This window comes from Meleagris gallopavo, chromosome 6 (assembly GCF_905368555.1).
Source record: "Meleagris gallopavo chromosome 6, MGAL_WU_HG_1.1, whole genome shotgun sequence".
Lineage (NCBI taxonomy): Eukaryota > Metazoa > Chordata > Aves > Galliformes > Phasianidae > Meleagris > Meleagris gallopavo.
The window spans coordinates 18,037,871-18,060,403 of record NC_139409.1 but is presented as its reverse complement, the minus strand read 5'-3'; the positions used below and the strand labels follow the sequence as shown (position 1 = coordinate 18,060,403).

Below are 22,533 nucleotides of genomic sequence, written 5' to 3'. Positions count from 1 at the left end.
TCCTTAAATATTTTTAAATCTCTAATGTTCAGTGCAATTAGAGCATTTAGTATTTTTTTCCAAGTCACTTTCTTTTGGATAAGGTTAAACATTAGACTAATCCTGGTCTTTTTCTTTCCTGACCTGGTCCTGGTTTCCTTTTCTTTCATGACCCTTTCACTTGAAAGCCAATCAACATAATCTCCTGCAAGCATAGCACTACCTGACAAACCATCACCCCAAACAGACCTCAATCCATCCTGCAAGGCAGCAGTTACAAGAAATCATTGAACTCTGAATGGTCCCTGTACCATCTGAGAATAAATCAGAAAGACAATATATTTCTTGGATCTAAAACAGCCCCATCAATAAGTAACCTAAGCATCAAGAAAATGACCAACTGAAATGCTGACGAACACACTTGTCTTTTTATTGGGGTCAAGGGGTAGGACTACCCAGGAACTCTCCTGCTTTCTTCTTCTCAATATTCCGTAAGGCCAGCATAATGCAATTTCTGCTCCACGTGCTGTTTTGGCCTTGTACCACCAGGCAGGCTTAAGCTCCTTTCTTCCTTTGCCTTCTCACAATTGCACTAAGCATATTACAAGTGTTCTTTGCATCACTAACAGAGAGCTCAGCCTACAGTGAATTGAAAAAAAATCTAGAACAAAAAAGTAAAGAGGGACAGACAGACAGAAAGATCCACAAGGCTTCAAAGTGGAAAAAATGCATCTTGAAGGAGCTGACAATGCCTTTCTGCAACCATGCAAAATCCTGGAGCCACCTACAGCATTTTAATGAGGAAAATGGAGAAAGAGATTTTGTTTGTTGATTTTTTAAATTCCTTTACTGTAGCTAAAACTATTTTTTGGGGTTTTCATTTGCTTAAAGCTTGTAATTTGTAAGACTTTAATTGAAAAAGCGTGACACTCTCATCAGGCTTGGATTTCCCCAGTTAAGCAACGTTGCTTGTCATTTTGTTAAGGACATCTACGGAACTAATGCTGACAAAAACACAGAATAAATAGTGGAGTTAAGGGGTACTGCTCTGTTACCAGTGCACACAGTGGAATCAGATGTTTTGCAGAAAATAAAGATATGCATCTGGATAGACTTTTTGTGTTACAATTGGGGGGCAAAAAAGCATAAAGAAAATCAGCAACTCTCATCTGTAATACAGATACCCCTAACAATCTAAAATGCTTTAGCAGAGGCAAATAACTGCTAAGCAAAACACATACTTATTAAGGCACTTGAGAAACAGACATACATGGCAGATAATCACGTGGGTAAAGCAGTATTTTTCCTTTTTTTTTTTTCTAATATAGATCTAAAGAGTGTGTGCATTCTATGGAAAAAAAAAATAACAGCACCAAATAAATATAGCCACACTCATAAAACTTCTGTTCTATAATTCTAGATATCCCATCACAATAGATATGCAATAAGTTTATTGCATGCCACAACAAAATATTCAGCTATGAAATAAATATGGATTTGAGGCAGCTTCTTGAGGTATGTTAAAATAGAATTCGATCACTCAATCTACTGATAAACTTAGGTACATGTGAATGCTATCAGTTTGATTTCTCACATAAAAGGGAAGCATAGGTATCTGCAGATCAGCATAACCCTGAGCATATTCAAGAATTCCTTGAACTAGCAAAACTGACAGGTTGTTTCTAGCATCAGCTGAAAAAAATATATATATTGCCTGAGGAACAGAAATGGTATTTTCTTGAGGAAAATAACTTCATAAGGGAAGAAGGACCAACTTCAAAACATTTTCAAGAACCAATACAATTAAGACAAATATAGCCCTTAATCATATCTTTTGAACACATTAATGTAAGGCCATGAGAATAATGACAAGAAAAAATGAAGAGAAAAATTAACCTTGCCCCTAAAAAGTCTCAGTCCAGTGACTCTGAAGTTTGTGAAGAAATTGCAAATGATGAACAGAAAAATTGGTTATTTATAATAAGATAGATGACTAGCTTCATGCTTTGGTAAGAAACAGGTCAGTACCTTTGAAAAGATATGAGTCTAAAATGAGGAACTAAATGGAATCCATTAATTGTCACAATATGAAAATGCCAAATGGGTTAATCCAGTGCTTTGATCTATGAAGAAATGTTACAATTTCACACTGGAAAAAAGAAAAAAAAATTAAGCTTTTACTTTGGATAAAAGGATATTAACAAAAATGCTTATATGCCACTGACAAATTATCAAATATGCCACCCACAATTATATGCTGTGGAGAAAAAAAAAAAAGACATAATTTATTCCTCCATTACACAAATGGAAGTCTGGGCAAAGACCAAGAACATCCTGGAAGGTGACAGTGGCAATATAAAAGAAAATAAAACAAGTTCTCCTAACTCGGTGAATTGACTAAAAGCATCTTCCTGAAAATTCCTTTTTCCATTGAAGGGTGAATAAGTAAAGGCAGGCTCTTTCCATTAATGCTGATTACCAGTACTCTCCTCTGGATCATCACCCTCCTAGTTGAGTTTCTCTTTGCTGATCACGATAAGAATGAAGTGTTTCAGGAAAAAAAGGCAGCAGCATCAATAGGAAATGACTTTACATGGACCCCTTTTGCTTAAACATGGCAGATCATGAAAGACATATCTGAAGATCAGAAAGGAAAGAAAAGGTGATGTGGGCTCATTTCCCAGCTTTTACAGACTTACATTTCACAACGGCTGTGCTAAATAAGAGAGCATAAAGGAGTTAACTCAATACTGGCACCCTGGCTCCCCACAGCGCTGAGTTCATTCTCTTGCTCTGCTAAAGAACTACTGGGAATAAGAACATGTACACAAGGTAAGACCAAGCAGAGCTCAGCGCTGAGGGATCGTCCCTAAGGGGCAGTGCAGACAGACTTGCACCCATCCCACTCCAGTTGGCCTGCAGAGCTCTTCCACAGTGACCCTCAAGCACCCCCAAGTGCCATCACATTTTCTGGAAACTCAGCTTCAAGCTTCACAAGTACTACTGAGCTGGGATACAGCTCTCACACTATTTCAGATACAAAAAGATACATATCCATTATATTCAGAGGTGCATTACATAGACCCAGTACCAAGATTCAATGCTCTGTGCTTTGAGTGGCAACCAGATCACTCTAAGTGGAACAAGCCACTCACAATGTGGACATAAACCAGTACGTAGGATTTTTCAGCAAAACTGCTTTCTTTCTGACCCTCTTCTAGGTATCAGTATAGAAGCACCTTCAGCATTTAACTTGCAGTCACTGGATGACTCACTTATGAAAACTGTTCTGTTCTTGATCTTAAATTCTCTGTAAAGTAACCATTTTTCCCTCATTGCAGTTTAAATTCCACGCAGTAATGAGTCAAAAAGATAACTAACAAGAATCGCAGCATCCTATTTCCTGCAATATAACTGCAGAGAGCAACAATTAACAAAAGATCTAGTTCCAAAAATAAAAAGCAGAAAAGAAATTGAAGAGGATCAATGGGGAAACTTGTTAACATGTGAAAAAAAGAACATGTTACATGGCCCATTCCCTCCTCACTCAGCAAATTTTTTTTAATTATTAAAACGTAAAAGATTAAGTGAATAACTTTTCAATCATAGCAATTCTGATAACATCTTAACATTAACGATTTTACTCATTGTCCCCGTAAAAAGTTACAAAAACTTCAATTCTAGGGAAGATTAGTTAAGAATTCTTCAACTACACTTGCAAGTAAGAGCTACAAATTCTGTGACCCTCTTTTGTCTCTTTTCTAATATTTCTGACTGTATAACTAGAGGTTATCTGCTTCACTTTTGATGTGAAGTGCTTTTGCTCAATAAATATTTAATAATCATGACCATTCTGCTCTCATCCTAGCATAGGAATTATCTCTATTTCACTTAGATGTGATATCTCTTCATTTTTTACAGTTATACATCATATACATTTTAAAAAGAAAGAAAAACTTTTTTTTTTTTTTTTTTTACATCAACTTATTCAAGGTTATTTTCTTCAATGTTTCTGTATCTTAGCACAGGAAAAGGTGATTTTTCTCTTGTGACTGATTATTTTACAGGCTTCATGATTTTCTGACCAGCAGGAACTGTTTTTCTTCCACGTCTCTGCAAATGCTATTGTTCTTCCTTAAATATAGTTAAAGTTCTGCTTTTCTCCTACCAGATTATATCAGCTTTCCAAATCACTATGAATATTGGTCAAGCACCAATACAAAAAAGGAAAAAAGAAAATCCCACAACCGCTGCTGGCACTTATTTTTGTATCATCAAATCAATAGTAAAAAAAAATTTGGTTAGGTAAGTGGACATTTTTACATACATTCACCCATGAGTCTGTCTAAAGTTTTGTATGAATGTTTCGTAAGCATTCATACTTGCTTCCCAATCTGTTCTTTCCATGATCATTTTTGCAGACTTCTTGCAGAGAAGTGACAAAATACTACAAAAGGAATGGTCTAAAGCAGTTGTTTTGCATATGCAATGAAGCCTGTAGTTGTGTTATGACACTTATATATGCAATAAGATTGATTCTGAAAAAGAAAGAGAATTTACTGCTCTTATCCACACTGCTTATCCTACTGATTTTCAAGTCATTAGGTAGCCCAAAAGGAAAATAAAGAATAATCAGCCCTCAACATTGTAATAAAAGTTATTTCATAAGCGGTTATAAGCAACTTCCATTACTCTGATCAGCAAATTGCCATCGGAAGCTAGTTAAAAATTGTTTAACTATGCAAGTCAAGGATATCAGAAACAAAATTGTAAAACAAAATTATATTTAAAAAAAAACTGTAGGATATGCATTCAAGACAAGAATCAACAGATTTAACTTAAGTTTTAAGCAAACTGTTCTTCTTTTCTATTTCAATAAGTTTATGATCATATCTTATACCTCATCCAAAGATATGTAATTCCACCTGTGAAATGAAAAGAACTTCAGGACACAACAAATGTGTCAATAACAAAAAAAAAAGTTAATGTATTCCACAGAGAAACTCCCTCCCTGCCTCCCAATCTGTTTATCAGGCGTTTTAGTACTATGCACTGGTTGGTGACTTTGCTTTGTGTTCTGGTGTCTCTTGACCGCAGTTACAACGCGTTCATTTTCACTTGCTCGTTTAGCCTCCGTGATAGTGAGGAGCAGTAGACAGGAAAGAAGATGAAGAACTACGGTAACATCCTGCATCTTACAGCTTGTCTAATATCTGCAAATGCACAGACAATAACAGAAACATGGTAGCCATAGAGTAACATTAGTAGCCTATCTCCTCTGTAAAAAGAAATGCTACAGTTGATCTGCACAGCATCGCCACAGACAAGAACTAAAGACTGTAGAGCAGTTTATATTGCTAGAAAGTTAAGAGAGCAGGAGCAGGAGCAAAGGAAATCCAAAGAAGGTACATGAAGGTGATTCCCAAGTATACACTGCTGAGAGGAAATATCTGAGAAAAGCGTACTGTAAATGTACAGAGAAAATATCTGTGGAATGAAGGAACACACCTCTAACAAATAAAAGGTACAGATTTTTCTTCAGAGATGCATAAAGAAAACTGTTGTTTGAAACACTGCTCTTTATTTAGAAGACAAAAGATCATAAAACATCATTTTTCAGAGATAAGGATATCAAACTGGGGAGTTTTCCTGAATGGAAAAACAAACTTCCAGCCTCTCCTAATGAACAAATGCCATCACTCTTCCAAACAGAAATGAATGAAAGCCCATGGAGACAAAAACTATAAAATTATATTGTACAGAAGGAAAACATTCTCTGGAAAGCTTTTAAGTGTTGCCTTTTGACTTCTTAACAACATAATTTTTCAAGTGTAGTAAAGAGCAACTCATTTTCTATTGACTCCTCTAGAGAACAGTATTTTGGTTTTGTTTGTTTTGCTTATCTTGTTATGCCAACATGACAGGTTGGCACCTGATGCTGACCTTAATGGATTCTTGATAGAGGACACAGCACTTCAGCTTAAAATGTTGTCATTTGCTGTTTAAATGAAAATTGAAACAGCAAGCTTACAAATACACACGTCTTTCAGATTATTGAAGATTTAATGGTGCTTTCTTTACCCAATCCTCCTGCTTTGCTTGTTAGAATAAACAATAGTTCTAAATCTGTAGATTTTTTAAAAGATGCTTGGAGTCCCACAGCTAAATGCAGAGTTGTGTCTTTTCAGAACTAAAAGCATTAAACGTGCTTACTTAGAACCTAAAAAGCAGCTATTACTGTAGAAAAGCTTTTCTTTTTACTGAAAAGTTAACTTAATTTTTTACATTACCTAACAAAATTTATTCTGTCCCAAAGTGTCACTGCACTGGCAGAAGATTCAAGAAGCTCTGATAAATACTGAACAAACCAAGCAGATTTGGTTTGATAGGAAATACTTTTCTTGAATCACATACACACTTATTTGCACTGCATGACACTAAAAATAGGAGACTTGAACAATGGCAAATTATATATCAAACATCTGTATCAACTGGGAGTCTTGCAACTTTCTCTGCAAAGCTTGTGGTACAGCAACAAACAACACAGCCAATAGGGTCGATTCAGGATATAAACAGACTTATACTGTCATACAAATATTACTGATATTATTCAAAAGTACAATTTCATTATAAGATTTAAGCTAGACTATAGAAGGTCCTTGGAATCTTTATTTCAGCATTAAAACAGTGTGAAACAACAACAAGGAAGTGAATTATTATTAAAAAATGTTACGACTTTTCCTACAAGTAGATAAATTTGTGCCACTGTACGAGGGCTGCTCCAAAAGTTATTTCATTATATTGGCACAGCAGGCTGATGTTGGTGGTATGGCAGTAGAGGCAGAATCTTCCCACCAATATTGTTACATTTTGTTGCTTTGTGACAGATGACAGGAGAGCAACAATCTGACAGAATGGTATCTGACATGAAAGTGCATATGAAACAAAGGTGTGGAGTCCCATGAATGCTCACACCATATACGAGTTTGTCAGGACCTGCTGAACCAGAACGAGGCTGAAGGTGACTGCTTCCTGGATTGCACCACGTTCCTTCACCAGTAGTGATGCCACCACTACAAGCCAGAATTAAAATGGAGTCTATGGACTGGTGACATGTGAATTCCCCGTCAGTAAAAAAAGTTCAAGACACAGCTCTCAGAGAGTAAAGTGATGTGCACTGTCTTTTGGAATAGGAATGAGCCTTTTGGATTTCCTGGAATCAAGACAAACCACCAACTCTAACCACTACATCTCAGATCTCACTGTGCTGAATGCTTGAACTTTCAGAGTCATGCCAGACAAGACGACAATTTCTTGCAACATGATAACGCCAGGCACCGTACCAGTCTAAAGACCATGGAGCACATTACCAATCTTGGCTTCAACTGTCCTACCACATCAAGCAGTGTGGTATAGTCTCCATCTAGCACCTTCTGAATTCCATCTGATTGGGCTGATGAAAGATGGACTGCATGAGTAACATTTTCCCAGTAATTATGCCATCATAGCATCCACATCCACTGGAGCAGACTTTTTTGAGCACAGCATGCATGCTCTTGTTCATAGGTGGTGAAAACGTGTAGCTAATGGTGATTACTATTGAAAAATACTGTTTTGTAGCTGAGAATTTGCTTTATGAAATAGTGCTATGCTATCTGTAGCTTTTGTATTTTCCATGGAAAGAAATGGGAGGCATTATTTCTATAGAGATCTATGTAGTTTAGAACTGCATTTGACAAACTTTCAACACCTAATAAAGAGGCACCTTTTACAAATTATGGGTTTCTCCCTCTTTCCAAGTTTTTAACTTTATACAGCACTTTATGTCACTTCCTGCAAATAGTTGCAGCAAGTTTATATTTAAGCAAAATCCAGATTTCTCACTGACGAAGGTTCTGCCTACCCAGTTGTAAAATACTACACTTGTTGGGGTTTTTTTAACCAGTATAGAACAAGTTTCCTCGCACAAAACAACATGTCAGCATCTTTCAAACAGGGAAAGTGATGGAGAAAGTGATTTCTCACATGTATGCGTGCATGTGTACACAGATGCACAAGGTAATGCAGTGAAAAATTGACAGTACAAAAAGTGTATTATTCTCCTGGATCCAATCATTTTTCTTAAAACCAGTAGGAAGAGTATACGCGAAGTTTATATTCTTTTAAACAGACTTTTACAAAATATAGCTAACACATTCCTGTTAACAAGATGTTAACTGCTGTACACAGAACACTGGACTACAGAACTCTCCTCTTTCCTTCTGGTAGAACTTCAGCATGAAAGAATTTCTTTGAGTTTTAAGAACAGCCCTAATGCTAAAAGTAATTTTTTTTAATGGATACATCATGCCAAATATCTGCTGATGTTTCCTTTTAACACTCCTCTGATTTCACCCATTAACTTACAAAGAGGTTCCCAAACAGAAAAGCCCTTTATGCCTCCTGCCTGTCTTGTGCTCCACACCTTATTATGTTAATTGTCAGTAATTACTTTAAACTGTCAATTTATAATGAGAAATTGCAACTAAATTAAGAATAAAACTGCAATAACCAACTTCCACAAAATACAATGAATCCAACATTACCAATTGTCTCACGCAGCCAGGATAATTTCCAGTGTTGCATACATAAAATCAAACAATACAAAACTGATATTTTAGGATAGAAACACCAGATGTTAAGGAATTAATATCAATAAAAACAGTAGTAAACCTACCATGTAATAGTAGTAAACAAATACAGTGTTTTTGTCTTTATCTCCTTTTTTTATTTTTACTTTTCTCTTTACCCATTTAATTCAGTGTCCCGTTAACACAGGTAAGCTTTGATGGATAAATTTTTTGTCACATCTAGCTTATAGAATGGACCATATCCGAGCTCACCAGGACATACTAGATTTATAAATGGATCATTCAGCCAGGTCAGTTTTGACAGATCTCCTAAACGTTTGCTGATGACAAATTAATTGTTTGTAATCACACAGCTTTGAAGTTTGATGCTAAAAATTACATTTGTCTAAGGCAAATGAACTCTCTGGATTCAGCTATTAGATTTCAAACTTCAAAAACTAAGTAAAGGGGTACTAAACATAGAGTTGAAAAGCTAATGACTTCAGTAATGTCAACAGAGTTACAACTATATGATTATATATTTATATATACAACTATATATGACTACATTTATGAGAATGCTATTCTGACCTAAAGATATTTCTTCCAATAGAAAAACTTCTGAGAAGTGGGGCTGGTAATCCAATACAAGTAAAACAGAAGAATCATTTGATTTACCTGACTCTGCAATTCACTTTGTTGCTTCAGACGTAGATTTTCTGGAGTATCAGCCACTGTAGTGAAGGACTGCTTTGGGTAATGCCTGAAAAAAAAAAAAAAAAAAAAGTAGTACAAAGCCAAAGGGTAAATATTTACACATGATAGAAAGTCAAATGCATTGCAGCAATCCTTCTTAGAATGTACTGAAATGTTTCATAGCTTACTGGATCTGTGTTAGAAACATTTACTCTAAAAATATTGTTCAGTACTGCATCACAAAAAACAGCATGAATGAGTTTCTGTAACAAATCTAAATACTATCCATTTATCTTCATCACTGTCTGCAGAGGCCAACAGGACAATTCTTTTTTCAATAGAGTGAACAAGAGTATCTTTAACTTCATTTTCTTGGTATAGTCACATGATGAATACAGATTAAATGCTTTAACATTTGAATGTTTTACAGAAACTCAAAAGTTACATAAAACTCGTGCAGATGGAATATCATGGTGCAGAAACCTGAAGAACCAAGCCAGATTGTACTGCCATTTCAGGTACAGAGATTTAAATCCTTTAATAGCAAATGTGTCAATACACTGCTATACATAGAAGAATCATCATATATATTACCAAAGGTTGCAATGGCTCAGAACTGCAATCTGTCAGTCATCTCTTTTTTGATTTTGAATTTTTACACATTTATAACAGTATTATTTTCTTTGGCATTTCAGACATCTTTAATAGTCAAATCCTACTCATTGTATTTAGAATCAATTTATAGAACTATGATTTATTCATTTTCTTGAATTTATCCTGCAAATTTACAGTTAAACAGAAAACTATATTATAAGACCGACCACCAAAACAAGGAAATAATAAAAGTAGACAGGCCATCCCAAAAAAAAAAAGTATTACTATGGGGCAGCAACACTCCAAGAAATCTGATTCCTACTTTTGAGAACTTTCAGTGTCAAACCAAAAGATTCAGTTTACATTTATATATATGAGTCATTCATTCATTCAGTTACAGCTTCTCAGATCTGTCTACTAATCCACTTTTGCCTCTAACATTTCAAGGATAAAACAAAACAGGCACAGTAGATTAATTTCTACAGAGGGACTAATCTGTAGAGAAGAAAGAGTCCAAAGACAGAGGAGGATATACAGTATCAAACATTTCCATGATCAAACTCAAGATTATCTCTAATGTGTTCCTTCAGAAACTAATTCAGTCTGTACAGCTCCATCAGAAAATTTCTGTGCTTTAAAAATATATATGGTCTTTGTAATCTAAGTTGTAAGATTTATTTTCTGTTTACAAGTTTTATTTCCATGAAGTATATGGTTTTAATTTAATCTGGTAGATGGAGGATTAACACCATAGCAAGTTTAAGAATTTAAGGTGAAAAATATTCCCACCCATTAGCCACTAGGCTAGACCATGTCACTGAAAACAATAAGAAAAAAAAAAAAAAAAACCACTATTCCCCTGCCATTAAATCTAAATCCTCCCAAGCCTACCAAGACTGTAACTCTCGCCACAGAAATAGTGCTTCCTGGGACCTTCAGCACATGCAAAAAGAGAAATGTTGTGTGCTGCAAGAGACATCTGCCTGTCTTCCTTTTCAATCCGAGGTCTCCCGCACACCCAGATGACGCCAGGCTTAGCCACAGCTCCAGCAATACACAGGGGGACAAACGTAGGCTTTACTTAGATGACACAAAATGGAATCAGTGCTTGCATGAAGCAAACAGTATCAGCTCAAGTTAATCCCTGGGACAGAAAGATACTTCTATAAGCGTGGGGATATTTCCCCTCTTTATTTCACTTCTTCTATCTTACCCTTCCTTGTTCTGTATATAAGAGAAAGACAAAAGCCAAAGTGACCATCAGGAGGGTCATGAGCCCCATTTGGAAGGAGCAATGGACAGATGGAGAAGGCAGTGAGCCACCTCACAGCTAGAGTCTGCAGATATCCAGGGAGGATTGTAGCAAGGAGCAGCGTGTGATGTGCTCTTAAGGAAAAGCAGCCTCTCAGGTTTCCAGAGAAAACTCCTGTCAATGACAGAATCCTTGCCCCTTTAAAAAAAAGCCATTGCCACACACACAATTCAAACATGATTCCAGGCACATGTAGAATGCCAAAAGCTTTCCCATAAACTTTCGTAACACTGCTTTTTAAAGTGATTACATACCATGACTTTGGTACTACAGTCACAACAACCACCTGTACTCATCCCTTAATGTGGAGAGTGCAGAGTGGGAACCAACTTGGGTGGGTTTTTGCCAAGACCTGTGTGAAATTTGCATGTGACACTGGAGCAGGTGTCACAATCACGGCCCACAGACTCTCTTGGCAACAGCAGCAGAGACATTTTTGTGAAGCGAGCATCCCAAATTATCCTCCTCTTTATTCTGAAGCATATGAAAGCAAACCCTGTCTCTATCCTACATCAGTTTTTATTTCTGATCCTTTGCAAATGAAATGGTCGGTTCCACAATTAGTATTGAGAAGCTCCCAGGTATCTCAAGCAGAACAAATCACTGAGGCACTGATGTATTTAAGGTCACTACTGATACAGAAACAGAGTTCCATTTCAAGTGGAAAAGGTACTCTTCATCTTGAACCAGTGGTGCTGTACTATGCTTCAAATTACAATGTATACTGGTTATACTAGTATTTATACTTGAACATAGAAGTAAACAGTATCCACAACTGAAATGAAAAACCTGCTGATGTTGAACTCAGTCTTCACATTGATCTTATGAACTATTTATCACAATGTATTACTGTGATTTAAAAAAAAAAAAAAGAAAGAAAAATTAGATTAACAAAGCATTCTGCTTGGGTTCATAATTTTAACTATAGCTGATTTATGAAGCCACCCACATGGCTTATCAACCAGAACAACATGCTTTTAGAGTCATCTTTCTTCAAAAGCACTAAAAAACATCAGTGTTAAATTTAAATTCTATCTCGAGCATTTACATGTGTTTTAAGCTTACTGATATTGTATATTCAGAATCACTAAAAAACATCAGTGTTTAAGACAATATCTGAGAACTATACATTGTAACAATGCATAATTTTGACCAAAAGAGAAGGCTCGTTAAATAGTATTCAAGTGATCAAATCTGCTTCTTAACTGTTGGATTAAGACTATATCCATCATATCTCATGAGAACGGTCTGAATAAGGATGAGTAAATGGGTGGCAATAGTCTAATTCAAAAGGCTCGTGGTGATATTGCAGTTCCTGGTAATCCGTTGCTCAGTTTCCCTTTGTCTGAGATGATGTCTGAGAAAAGCAGAGAATTGGTTAAAAAGGTTGATGTCATGCCAGCTATTTAATAGCAGTGTCCAAAGGATGTTTGTTTTAAGTCTTTGTCTAAGTCTAAGTCTACTTAGCAATATGTCTTACTACGCTAATGCTATTAGGATTAATCCTGTATAAAGACCTATACAAGAAGGTCCAGAACAAATCAGCATACACAGTATGTTTCTGCTGTGTACTGTATTGCTAGTTTCAGCTGCACAGCTTGATAAATAAATTAAATCCCAACTCAATCTCTGTTTCTATGAGAAAACTCCTTCACTTTTGAGATTTGGAAACAATAACAGCAAAACCTTCAAGAATTCAGGAAACCACCTGAAAAGTCTAACAGCTTTTACAATGACTAATCATAGAAATTTTTCCACCTACTTGTTTACTTGTCAGGCTTTCATCAGCTTTTCCACACTTTCAAACCAACAAAAGGAATAAAAAACATGTTCTGAGAGATAATGGGATGAAGATTCAGTTTTTCCTGTTCTGAAAAAAGGTCAGATTCAAATCTTGAGATAAATTCAAGCCTATTCTGAAAGTAATATGTTCATGCCTCACTCTTGCTCATTCCGATCTAAGACATGACTAAGAATGTTTTGAGTATATTTTCTAACTGTAATGTTAACTGTTCAGTGACAGAATTATAACACTTAACTACATTCCTGTCAAGTTATCTCTTCTCTTAGAGTATCCATTTGAAAACTGTCCACAAACTGTGGACATACGAACTGTCATATCTTTCAAACAGGAAATATCCACAGGTTATACAAATGAAATTCTCTTCCTAAGAATGACAGCTTCATCAAATCTTCTCAGAACACCAATTACCACCACTGTCCACCACATTAGGCTATCTGTGCTCTCCTAATTTTTGTTTGTAACAACTGTTCTTCAAATTAAAGTCAACTCTAGAAGACAAGGAGGTTAAGAAAAATAAAGGAAAATTAAGAAAAGTAAAGGAAAATGAAAAAAATAACTTGTTTTCAGTTGCAGAAATGCAAACAAAAAATATATATTATCAAAAAAATTAAATCAATATTAAATCAATTACAAAAAACGTATACTGCTTTTACAACTAGCATTTCAGTATAGCGTATGCAAGAGTTTCAAACTACAGCTGAAAGTGAATAATGATGTAGTAGTTTGGATGCAACCCAAACTTACAACAACTAAAGGATACGCAAGCAAGTTCCTTCTTAGACCTCTAAGGGCCCAACTTGTTAATCATGATCTGAGCCCACATCCACAAATATAACTGAATTCAGCATAAAAACACAGAGAATACAGATCACCAATTAACTTTCTGATAAGAGAAATAAGATGAAATAATTTATCCAGGAAGAAGACCAGATATTAAACTCTCTTCAGTCAGGCAGTGTTTGGGCTGGCAGTTTACCACCAGCCTTGAAGACTCATGGGACTGTCTTCCACTCCTTATTTTGAAACCATGCCATTGTGCAGAAAGAAATGTAAGGATGTGCAGTGACAAAGAAAGCAGCAGCAGCAGGGAAACCTTGCCCCACAGCTGATTTCTTGCTTTGAAATTCTTACTCTGAAGCTCTGGGATTTCCCTGGGTTTTCTTTTTTGTTTTGAACATTCTGTTCAAGATCATTTATCTATATAAGATTATAAAGGATTTCGGATGACAAATAATCTAGGTAGTGGGTAATATATCTTTGTTACTGTAGAACTCAATGAAGTGGGCAAGGAAGATTTGACAATTCCCCTAAACCAACTTTAAAGACAGAATTCTCTGTAGTTTCTATCACTTACGCTGCTATATGAATAGCAGATACTGCGGTTGCAATATGTTTGTTTTGGAAAATGCTTTTCCATCTTTATCCTTTGATGTTCAAGGGATTTGCTTTTTGAGATATTTAATTCGTGGATCTGTATTTCTTATTTAAAGTAAAAGAGAAGGTTGTTACAGTATGCCAACTAACTACAAGTTAACGTTCATGAGAAAATTCTCCTCGAGAGATGAGTTTGTATCAGTTAGAGATTTAGAAAAGAGTAAGCTCCATGAAAAAAATGTTAGCAAGGATATTCCACCAGTCTTCCCAATCCTCACTTCTGGAACAAGTGAAAGGCCACAGATTAATCTGTCCTACAACCAGACACACATCACCCAACACTATGTTACCAGTGTGACATTTCATAACCTGTCTGCAGACTTTTATCTGGGGCTGTTAACAGAAGTATAGGGACCACATTAAATATTCTGACAATATCTGGCCCCAGGACACAGGTCAGTGTCTTGGTGTCCTCTGCTAGTCATGTTTTTCCTATCTCATATTTCTCAAATTCATTCTTTTAACTCTTTTTCCCAGATTCAAATAAATACGTTGTTAGGGAAACATGCAAGTTGCTTCTTGAGAAATTCAGGGCCAAACTTTTTCATTTTTAAAGATCTTAAAAAAAATACAACAGAAAGGAACATCCAGTTCATATTTAGGAAACTTTACCATATAATAAAAAGAAGTGGTATAATACATTCAGCTGGAATACAGATTCAGGAGAAAAAAAAAAAAAAGTAAAATCCCAGCACCACAGGCTTCAGTAGTAGAACACTCCGAATTATCAGTGGAGCCAGGCTCTCACTTTTTCAATAATTTACTTTCAGATTTAGCTATTCCTCAGCTATGGATGGCATTGCTTGGGGAAATAAATGAATCTGTAACACACTGAAAGCTACAGGGCAGCCCTGAGCTGTGCAGGAACCCGCCGGCACCATATTAATGGACACAGATAGCAGACTGAAAAGCAAGAGCTGCTGTCAGAGCAGGATCTGCAGAACATGATCAAAAAGCTCACGGAAGGCATAGGCAACTCTGGCAACATAAAGCAAAAAACAAAAATACTGACTGGAACAGCAAAATCTGCAGATTTTCTCTTTAAGAACACTGGTAACATGACACAGAGATACAATAAAAGCAGTCTACTCTGCACAGGCCCAAATGCCCAGTCTGACTACTTCAGCACAGCCTGGGATGCTTTGTATTTATGAAACCTAGACAGACTGGTAGTTTGCTCAAGTTCCAGGGTTGACCAGAGTATAATTCATGGCTCCAGCAGTGACAAATTTCTTATAAATTTCCTAAATTTTCCTGTCAATTAATGTACCACCAATGAGTTGGCATCTCAAGCAGCACAACACTGAAATAGGTGAGTAGGTTCTCAATTCTGCTCTTACTTTCAATGTGCAGGCACTTTTTTTGCCTTAATTCTGGAATATTTTTCAAGTAATAAGAACCTTTAGGCCAAAGAATATTCATACAAATACTTTCTTTGCTTACCACAAGCCAGCATTTTTGTACATGGCTAAGTCCTGGGATTTCCATCTTACATATGAAAACTACCAAATTTGGCTGGGCCCACGTTTTATAATGTCCTTTCTGCCCCATACTGTAATTTCATCACCTGATTTCTAATCACAGGTATGTATACATATATCATTTTTACAAATCTTCATCACATTGTGGAATCTAATTTTATTCAGTGAAATATGTCAATGGCTATGTAGGTAATTTATTTAACCATTTTCTTTCAAAAATGAATGCTATGTTACATGAAATGGCATCTTTACAGTTAGACTAGTTTAAAAAACATACAACCCCTGATGTTCCAAATACTATATCTCATCTACTCCCACTCCTCACTCACAGTAAAGCAATTAATAGAAAGTCAGTGATACACTGCAGCGCTGTACTTACGATGATCAATTCTTCTGCAAGCTTTCTCACCCAACTGATGAACGACACAAAAAGCCCACCCAGCAGCAAGAGTTCAAGATACGCTAAAAGTGACCTCCCTTAAAATGCTAATCACTGCGAATTTCAGAAGATTTATTTTTCATTAAATACCATGGCATTAACAAACAAAATATACAAGATAAAAACTGCTTTCACCATATGAATATTGGAAAAATATTGGTTCAGCACTGCGATAGCATGTTTACAAAGAAAAATTCTGTAGGCAGTAAACATCATCACCCATCTGGTGTAGCCCTAAGTGACTGTAAATCCTGAGAAGCTGACTGTAAATCAAGCTCAGTTTCAGGATTTACATCTAACTCTCATCTTCTCTGTGCAGAAACATTCATCCAGTCAGGTAATACTTGTAGAAGACATTAAATCTACTTCAAGGAAATTCCAAGAGTCTTCTCTTTCTTGCTTGGAATTAGTCTCACTCAACTGATGACTATTAAAAAAATAGTTTCACCCTAGTTATTTTTTTCTATGCATCATTATCAATATTTTCCACTGCATCCCCACTATTGGCATTTTAGATAGTCAAGGCACTGTACTCAAGAAACACTTCAACTTCTCTAATTTCAGTCATCCATTTTTGTCATGCTGAGGAAATCTCACCAATAAGTATTCTTATATACACATACTTAAGATCAAGCATTCAAAAGCTCCTAGATAAGAGAAAATATTCAATATGGGGAATGAAACTGAACGTTTAAACTTAAAGCTTTGTTATACAAAGCGCATATAGAAATGGAAGTAAAACTTGAATCATTCCTAATAACAACTTTTTCTCTCCCAGTTTTTCAGTGCAAAAAAGTACAACAGAAACTTTATTCTAAAAAATTTAACGCTAAAAATCTATGAAAGAATAACATCAGAGACCAAGACAGACTACTTACTATATGTGTTAAGCCTTCAGTTTCCAAGACAGTAACTGACTGAAAGAGTATTTGCTACTAAAAACTGAAATGTCCATATATTCATTGAAAAATTATTAGGTTGTATGCCAATAGATCACAGTTGTTATGGAACTGGACTACAGCCGTTGTACTCATAAAACTGAAGGAAGAAAACTAGTTTTAAGTTTAATATCCCAGAAACCAAATATGGAATAGTATTGGTTTTTTTCTAGTTTCCAGCGTCCGTGTTGTCTATTACATAACTCTTCTATGTACACTGACTAGCTTTTAATTGTATGCTTTTCTTTGTTTTGCAAATCTATAAAGCCGAGCAACAGAAGACAACTCTTCAATGCTTCCAAATTTCAAACTTATCTTTCCCAGACGAGGGAAGTAGAACCAAAGGGACACTAAAAACCACCTAGAGGACAGAAGAGAAATAAGTGCTAGACAGACATTATAGTTCTTTTGAACTTGTAGAAACTGGTTATCAACAGGGTGGGGAATCTAAGGTTCCTAAAAGCGAAAAGGTAACTGCAAAGACAGCCTGCCAACCTTGAGTCACAAATGACTTGCCTCTTCGAGAACTGTGGGTATCATCCTAAAGTGAATAGTGATCCATGTTACATACTGATGCCTTCAAAGGGACTTTTTCTGCAAGTTATTACAGAGAGAGAACTAGTATGTTGTAATCTAAGCAGCTGGAACATTATTTATAAAAACAGGCAGGAGGAGATGAGAAGGGAGACAGAAAAAAAAATGTGTTGAATATCTTAATAGTGTTACCTCTTTGACTGTAATTGCAATATTAAGTATTTTTCCTCTAGAGCTGTGCGAACACCAACAATTTCAAGCTACTAGCAAAAAAAAAAATAAGTAAATTAAACAGAGTTTACACACGTACCAAAACAAAATATGGAAAAGCTAGGTTTTTTGCCAACTAGAAAATGACAAAATTAGTAGGGTGGAGATGGCATTCTGTTTTTGCATTTCTAACAGGGTTGCCAAATAATAGAGTATACAAACTCACAGTTGATTAAAAAAAATTTTTTCCTTTTTTTCAGAATCAAAGAAGTTGATCTGTATTTGGCAGCAGTTTTACATTTTATTTCTTTAGTAACTATTTCTTTCTTAGCAGGAGCCATAGAGGCTTGGGATTTTGTTGTTTGTTTTTTTTGTGTTTGTTTGTCGGTGGGTTTTTTTTTTTTTGTAATACAGCAAAAATTTCAAATCATGTAATACTTTGCATAAAAATCCTTGAGAAAACATAGATCTGTATTTTATATTAAATACATATATATAATAATTTCAAAAACAAAGTAGATGCTTGTTCGCATATTGTAAACTTCAATCAAGTACATTATTTGTGCAGTTTTACGAACTGTCCCTTTTATAATGTATACACTTACATAAAATAAGTTTAGCTAAAGAGAAAATAGTTACTCCACACAAGAGTTTCATAAAGTATAGCTTATGCTATATTCACACCTTTACAAAATTACTGTATAATATATCCAGATTTTGCTTGCAAATGAATACTTTCTTCCTGCTTTGCCTTATTCTGATGAAATAATAAGGGCATATAAAAGCTTACACTGTAACTTTTTAATGTGAATCCTCGGCAGAAGTGATGAAAACTGACAGTTTTGGAATAAGTCGTCATGCTACACGCAATATACAGTCAATGAACACCAAATTTAAAGAGTACATAACTGAGAGCAAGCCACAGATGTTTCTTTATTTACTGCGACAAAGCAACAGCCAGGTAGCATATTTTCACACAATGTCTTGCAAACACCCCCAGAATTGCTGCATTATTCATTCTGTTCCTTATGGTCTGCTAACTATTTTCAGTAGAGTTGTGTAGGATCAGGTGCAGCTACATAAATGCTCTGCCAGTATTGCTACACAACCTGTATTCTCCCTTCTATTTGTTGCTTTCTCTGTTTTCTCACTGTTGGGAATAATCCACCACCCTTGGAGTATACAAGTTGGTCTCATAGTTCTTCATATTTTTAGGCAAATGATTTTTAGATAGCATAAAGCGCGAGCCTTCTTATCACATCCTCTGATACAAACCCTAAATCTCACAGACACAGATGTTCCAGAGATCAAATTGTACTGGATGCCACGTGAGGTGTCATTCACAAGTTCCCACAAGAGAAAGCTATTCAAACAAGAGCTTCACGCCATCCCATGAGCTTTTCACTCTGCAGCCTGAAGCCCACCAGCCTCCTGTAGATCTGTTTCTTCCAATAATTTTGGATGAAAAGGCAAATAAACTTTCCCTATCTCCTATTTTGGAAAGAGAAGAGCAGCGGCTGAATGGTGCTGATACCGTAACAGAGGGAGCCCTCTTAGGATGCAAAATAGTCCCCAAGGAAACTTTAAGTTGAATTAACATGTAAAAGGAATGCAAACTATTCCCAAGTCAATTTACAAAGGTGTCGTTCCCAAGTATAAACCAAGTATTTGAAAGTAATTTCCATAAGCTGTGTAGAAATTCAACCTACACAAGTGAAAAGGTGCAATGTCACACCTTTGGATCGAGCAAAACAAAAAGTGACTTATGAGATAGAGAAGAAACCTAATCCTGGAAAATCCAGGTGATAAACATGAGATGAAATGAAAAGCCAGTTCTTCAGATCACACAGCACAGTGGTTAAATAGCATTACAGTACAGGAACACAAAAATCTTAGGGGTGAACTCAATCATGAAAAAAAGAAAGTTGGCAGATGTCATTGTCTGGGGCCCTTCTACACCTGTTACTAAATTCCTGCAAACACACCAGGCAAGATCATCCATAAGCAGAGCAATTAGAGAGCAACTGAATCCATTTGGAATAAAATGGAGGACATCTTTATGAGTAGGAGAAAAACAGAGCTAATAGGAAAGGGAAAGCACACTATTTGTAGCTGTTGTATTTAAGTTCATGGTGACTTGCAGGAAATACGTCAATAGCTCAAATTTGTTCATAAATACCTAAAGTTAGTCTCTCGGTTGAAAAAACTGTTTCTTGCATTATATATGACCGGTACCACCCCTTCACCTGTCAGCATAAAAGAAAACTATGCCATTCAGTGATCACCTTCAGAAGTTAATAAATCAAGATTGCAAGATGGCAGATTCCTTTAAGCTGATGGGGTTTACTTCAGATGATATATCATTTGACAAAAATTTTCTTCTTTTTCTATTTCAGTACAGTGCTAATGACTTTCTCCACAGATTTTGTTCCAGTTACATACAGATTAGTAGTAAAAAAAAAAAAAAACACAAAGAAAAATAGAACACCCATTTTATAAATATGAACAAAAAAAACAGGAAATAATGTAATTATTTATCAGCAACTTTAATTCACTTCCCACAAAATCACCAACCCCTCTATTGGATGTTATATATTCCTCTACAGATTTACTCAGTCACTTTGTACTAAGTGAACCAGCTCACCCTGCCTGCTCATAGAAGCTAGAATTGATTCCACCAGCTTCTTGCAGGTCAGTGAGGAAGAAGCCTGAAACTTCCGAAGCAGTTCAGCAACAAACTCACCTGAGTACCAGCCCACCCACATTACTGGTAAAGCACATGGCCTCCTTTATGGAAGTGTTTTAAGTTACACTACAAATATTTTAGATTCTAAAAGTTCTGTATTTTCAGTATAACTCAAGAGTTAATATAATATTTAAAGCTCGAAGAGCCATATGTCTTCTGCCAAAACTAAACCTCTCTGCCAATGTCTCTTGGATACATAACCATACTTTCTTTCCTGTACTGAGATTATTCCTGGGGACTTCATATGGATGTTGACACTCTAATACAATCTACAACCAGACAGGAGCATGGAGTACTTCCACACATAGATTTTAAAGCAAGAACAAATGCACAATACAAAAACAGTTCCAACATGCAAACTAAAGTATTTCCAAGTACTGAAAGCATCTCTTAACCATCTGCTACGAGCTGACACATTGCTCAAGTCTGTAGAAGAGCAGTTCTGAAAAGCTCCTTCAGATGCTTCTCCTCCTACACCTGAGCCTCTGCCGGATGGAGCTCTGTGTGCTTTCTCACCAAAACCCAGAGACCAAGATTTTCCAAGGTGTTCAGTCACATCACTTCTTCCAAACTCAAGGTGACGAAGACCTCACCTTGGAAAGCTGAGGCCTCTGTGGAACAGCTCAGTGGCCAAGCAAAGCAAATGGAAAACCTCTGAACACCAAGTGAAAACTAAAATATCTAGATGACAGCTGACCACACTCTGTATTTGACAAACAGTTTCATTGAAATCCAAACAGTCCAAAATAAGTACTTGAACAAAAAAAATTTCATGATCCATACTCAGAGGGAAATAAAAAGATGTCTTTGGAAAAAGCTGGAGGGCATGCTGATTTAATCTGGCTTTGTCAAAGCTGCTAAAAACATGCACATTGTGCATTGCTCACCAGTGAAAGACTAAACGTTCTGTTTCAATGGAAGTTGGATATACTGTGAAGAATAGTTACAAAGAATAATGTCAGCAGAGAGCAGTTTAAACAACAGAAATTCTGCTCTGTAAGAAAAAAAAAATGGAAGAACACAGCATAGCTATTGCTGTTTGGAATTTAAAATATGTATTTAAATTTCCCACATAAATACTTTTATGGCCTTTTTCACTCTTTTAATGCAAGCCTTTTAATGTCTTCCCATGTGTTTTAATGTTCTTTTATATTTTATAAAGGAAGTTAACACTTGGAGACCAATCTCAGGGGGTTTCTGGCTCAGACACAATGTCTAGTCTCCTGGTTCCCCATCAGTCATTAAAGATTGATGAGGTCCTGCTCTGAAAATACATCTGAATCATGAGTCTAAAAGCATGGGAGCAAGAGCTTTGGCAAAAGATACATTTCTTGAGATTGCTGGGATGACAGCTATGGATTCAGGCACCCAGACTTTTAGGCTACATCTGTGCTTTTAAATCAAAAAGCATCTAGCAACATTCTCTGGTACTGAAGCTAATTTGCATGGAGTAGCCTACATCAACTGCTCAACTCTTTTACCACTCAAAACAAGGTCAGCACACCCAAACTGCCAAGAGAGAGCAAAAATGTTCTTGATTGTGCTCAGAATCGTATCTAGGAATTGTCTGGAATAGAGTAACTAGTACAGGTTAAAGCTATTGTGCCTTGCCCCTTTTTAGCAATTAAACAGTGTAGTCAATTGAGTTTAATACCAATCTTTTAATTTGCTACTAGAGATGAAGCATAAATATCCCAGGTAGAGTTGTATCACTGGACTTCCAGCCTCTCTGCTTTCCAGAAAGAAACTTAAGAATG

The 22,533-nt window shown here is 36.0% G+C and overlaps 1 protein-coding gene across 2 annotated transcripts in view; it reads right to left on the bottom strand.

Annotated features, from left to right (window-relative positions):
* NEBL (nebulette) overlaps positions 1-22,533 on the bottom strand; it is a 242,846-nt gene that overhangs the window by 160,765 nt on the left and 59,548 nt on the right. For both annotated transcript variants that reach the window (XM_085227296.1, XM_085227295.1), the window contains exon 3: positions 9,267-9,351. In XM_085227296.1, the coding sequence (XP_085083422.1) occupies positions 9,267-9,351 (85 nt within the window). The remainder of the gene's footprint in view (positions 1-9,266; positions 9,352-22,533) is intronic.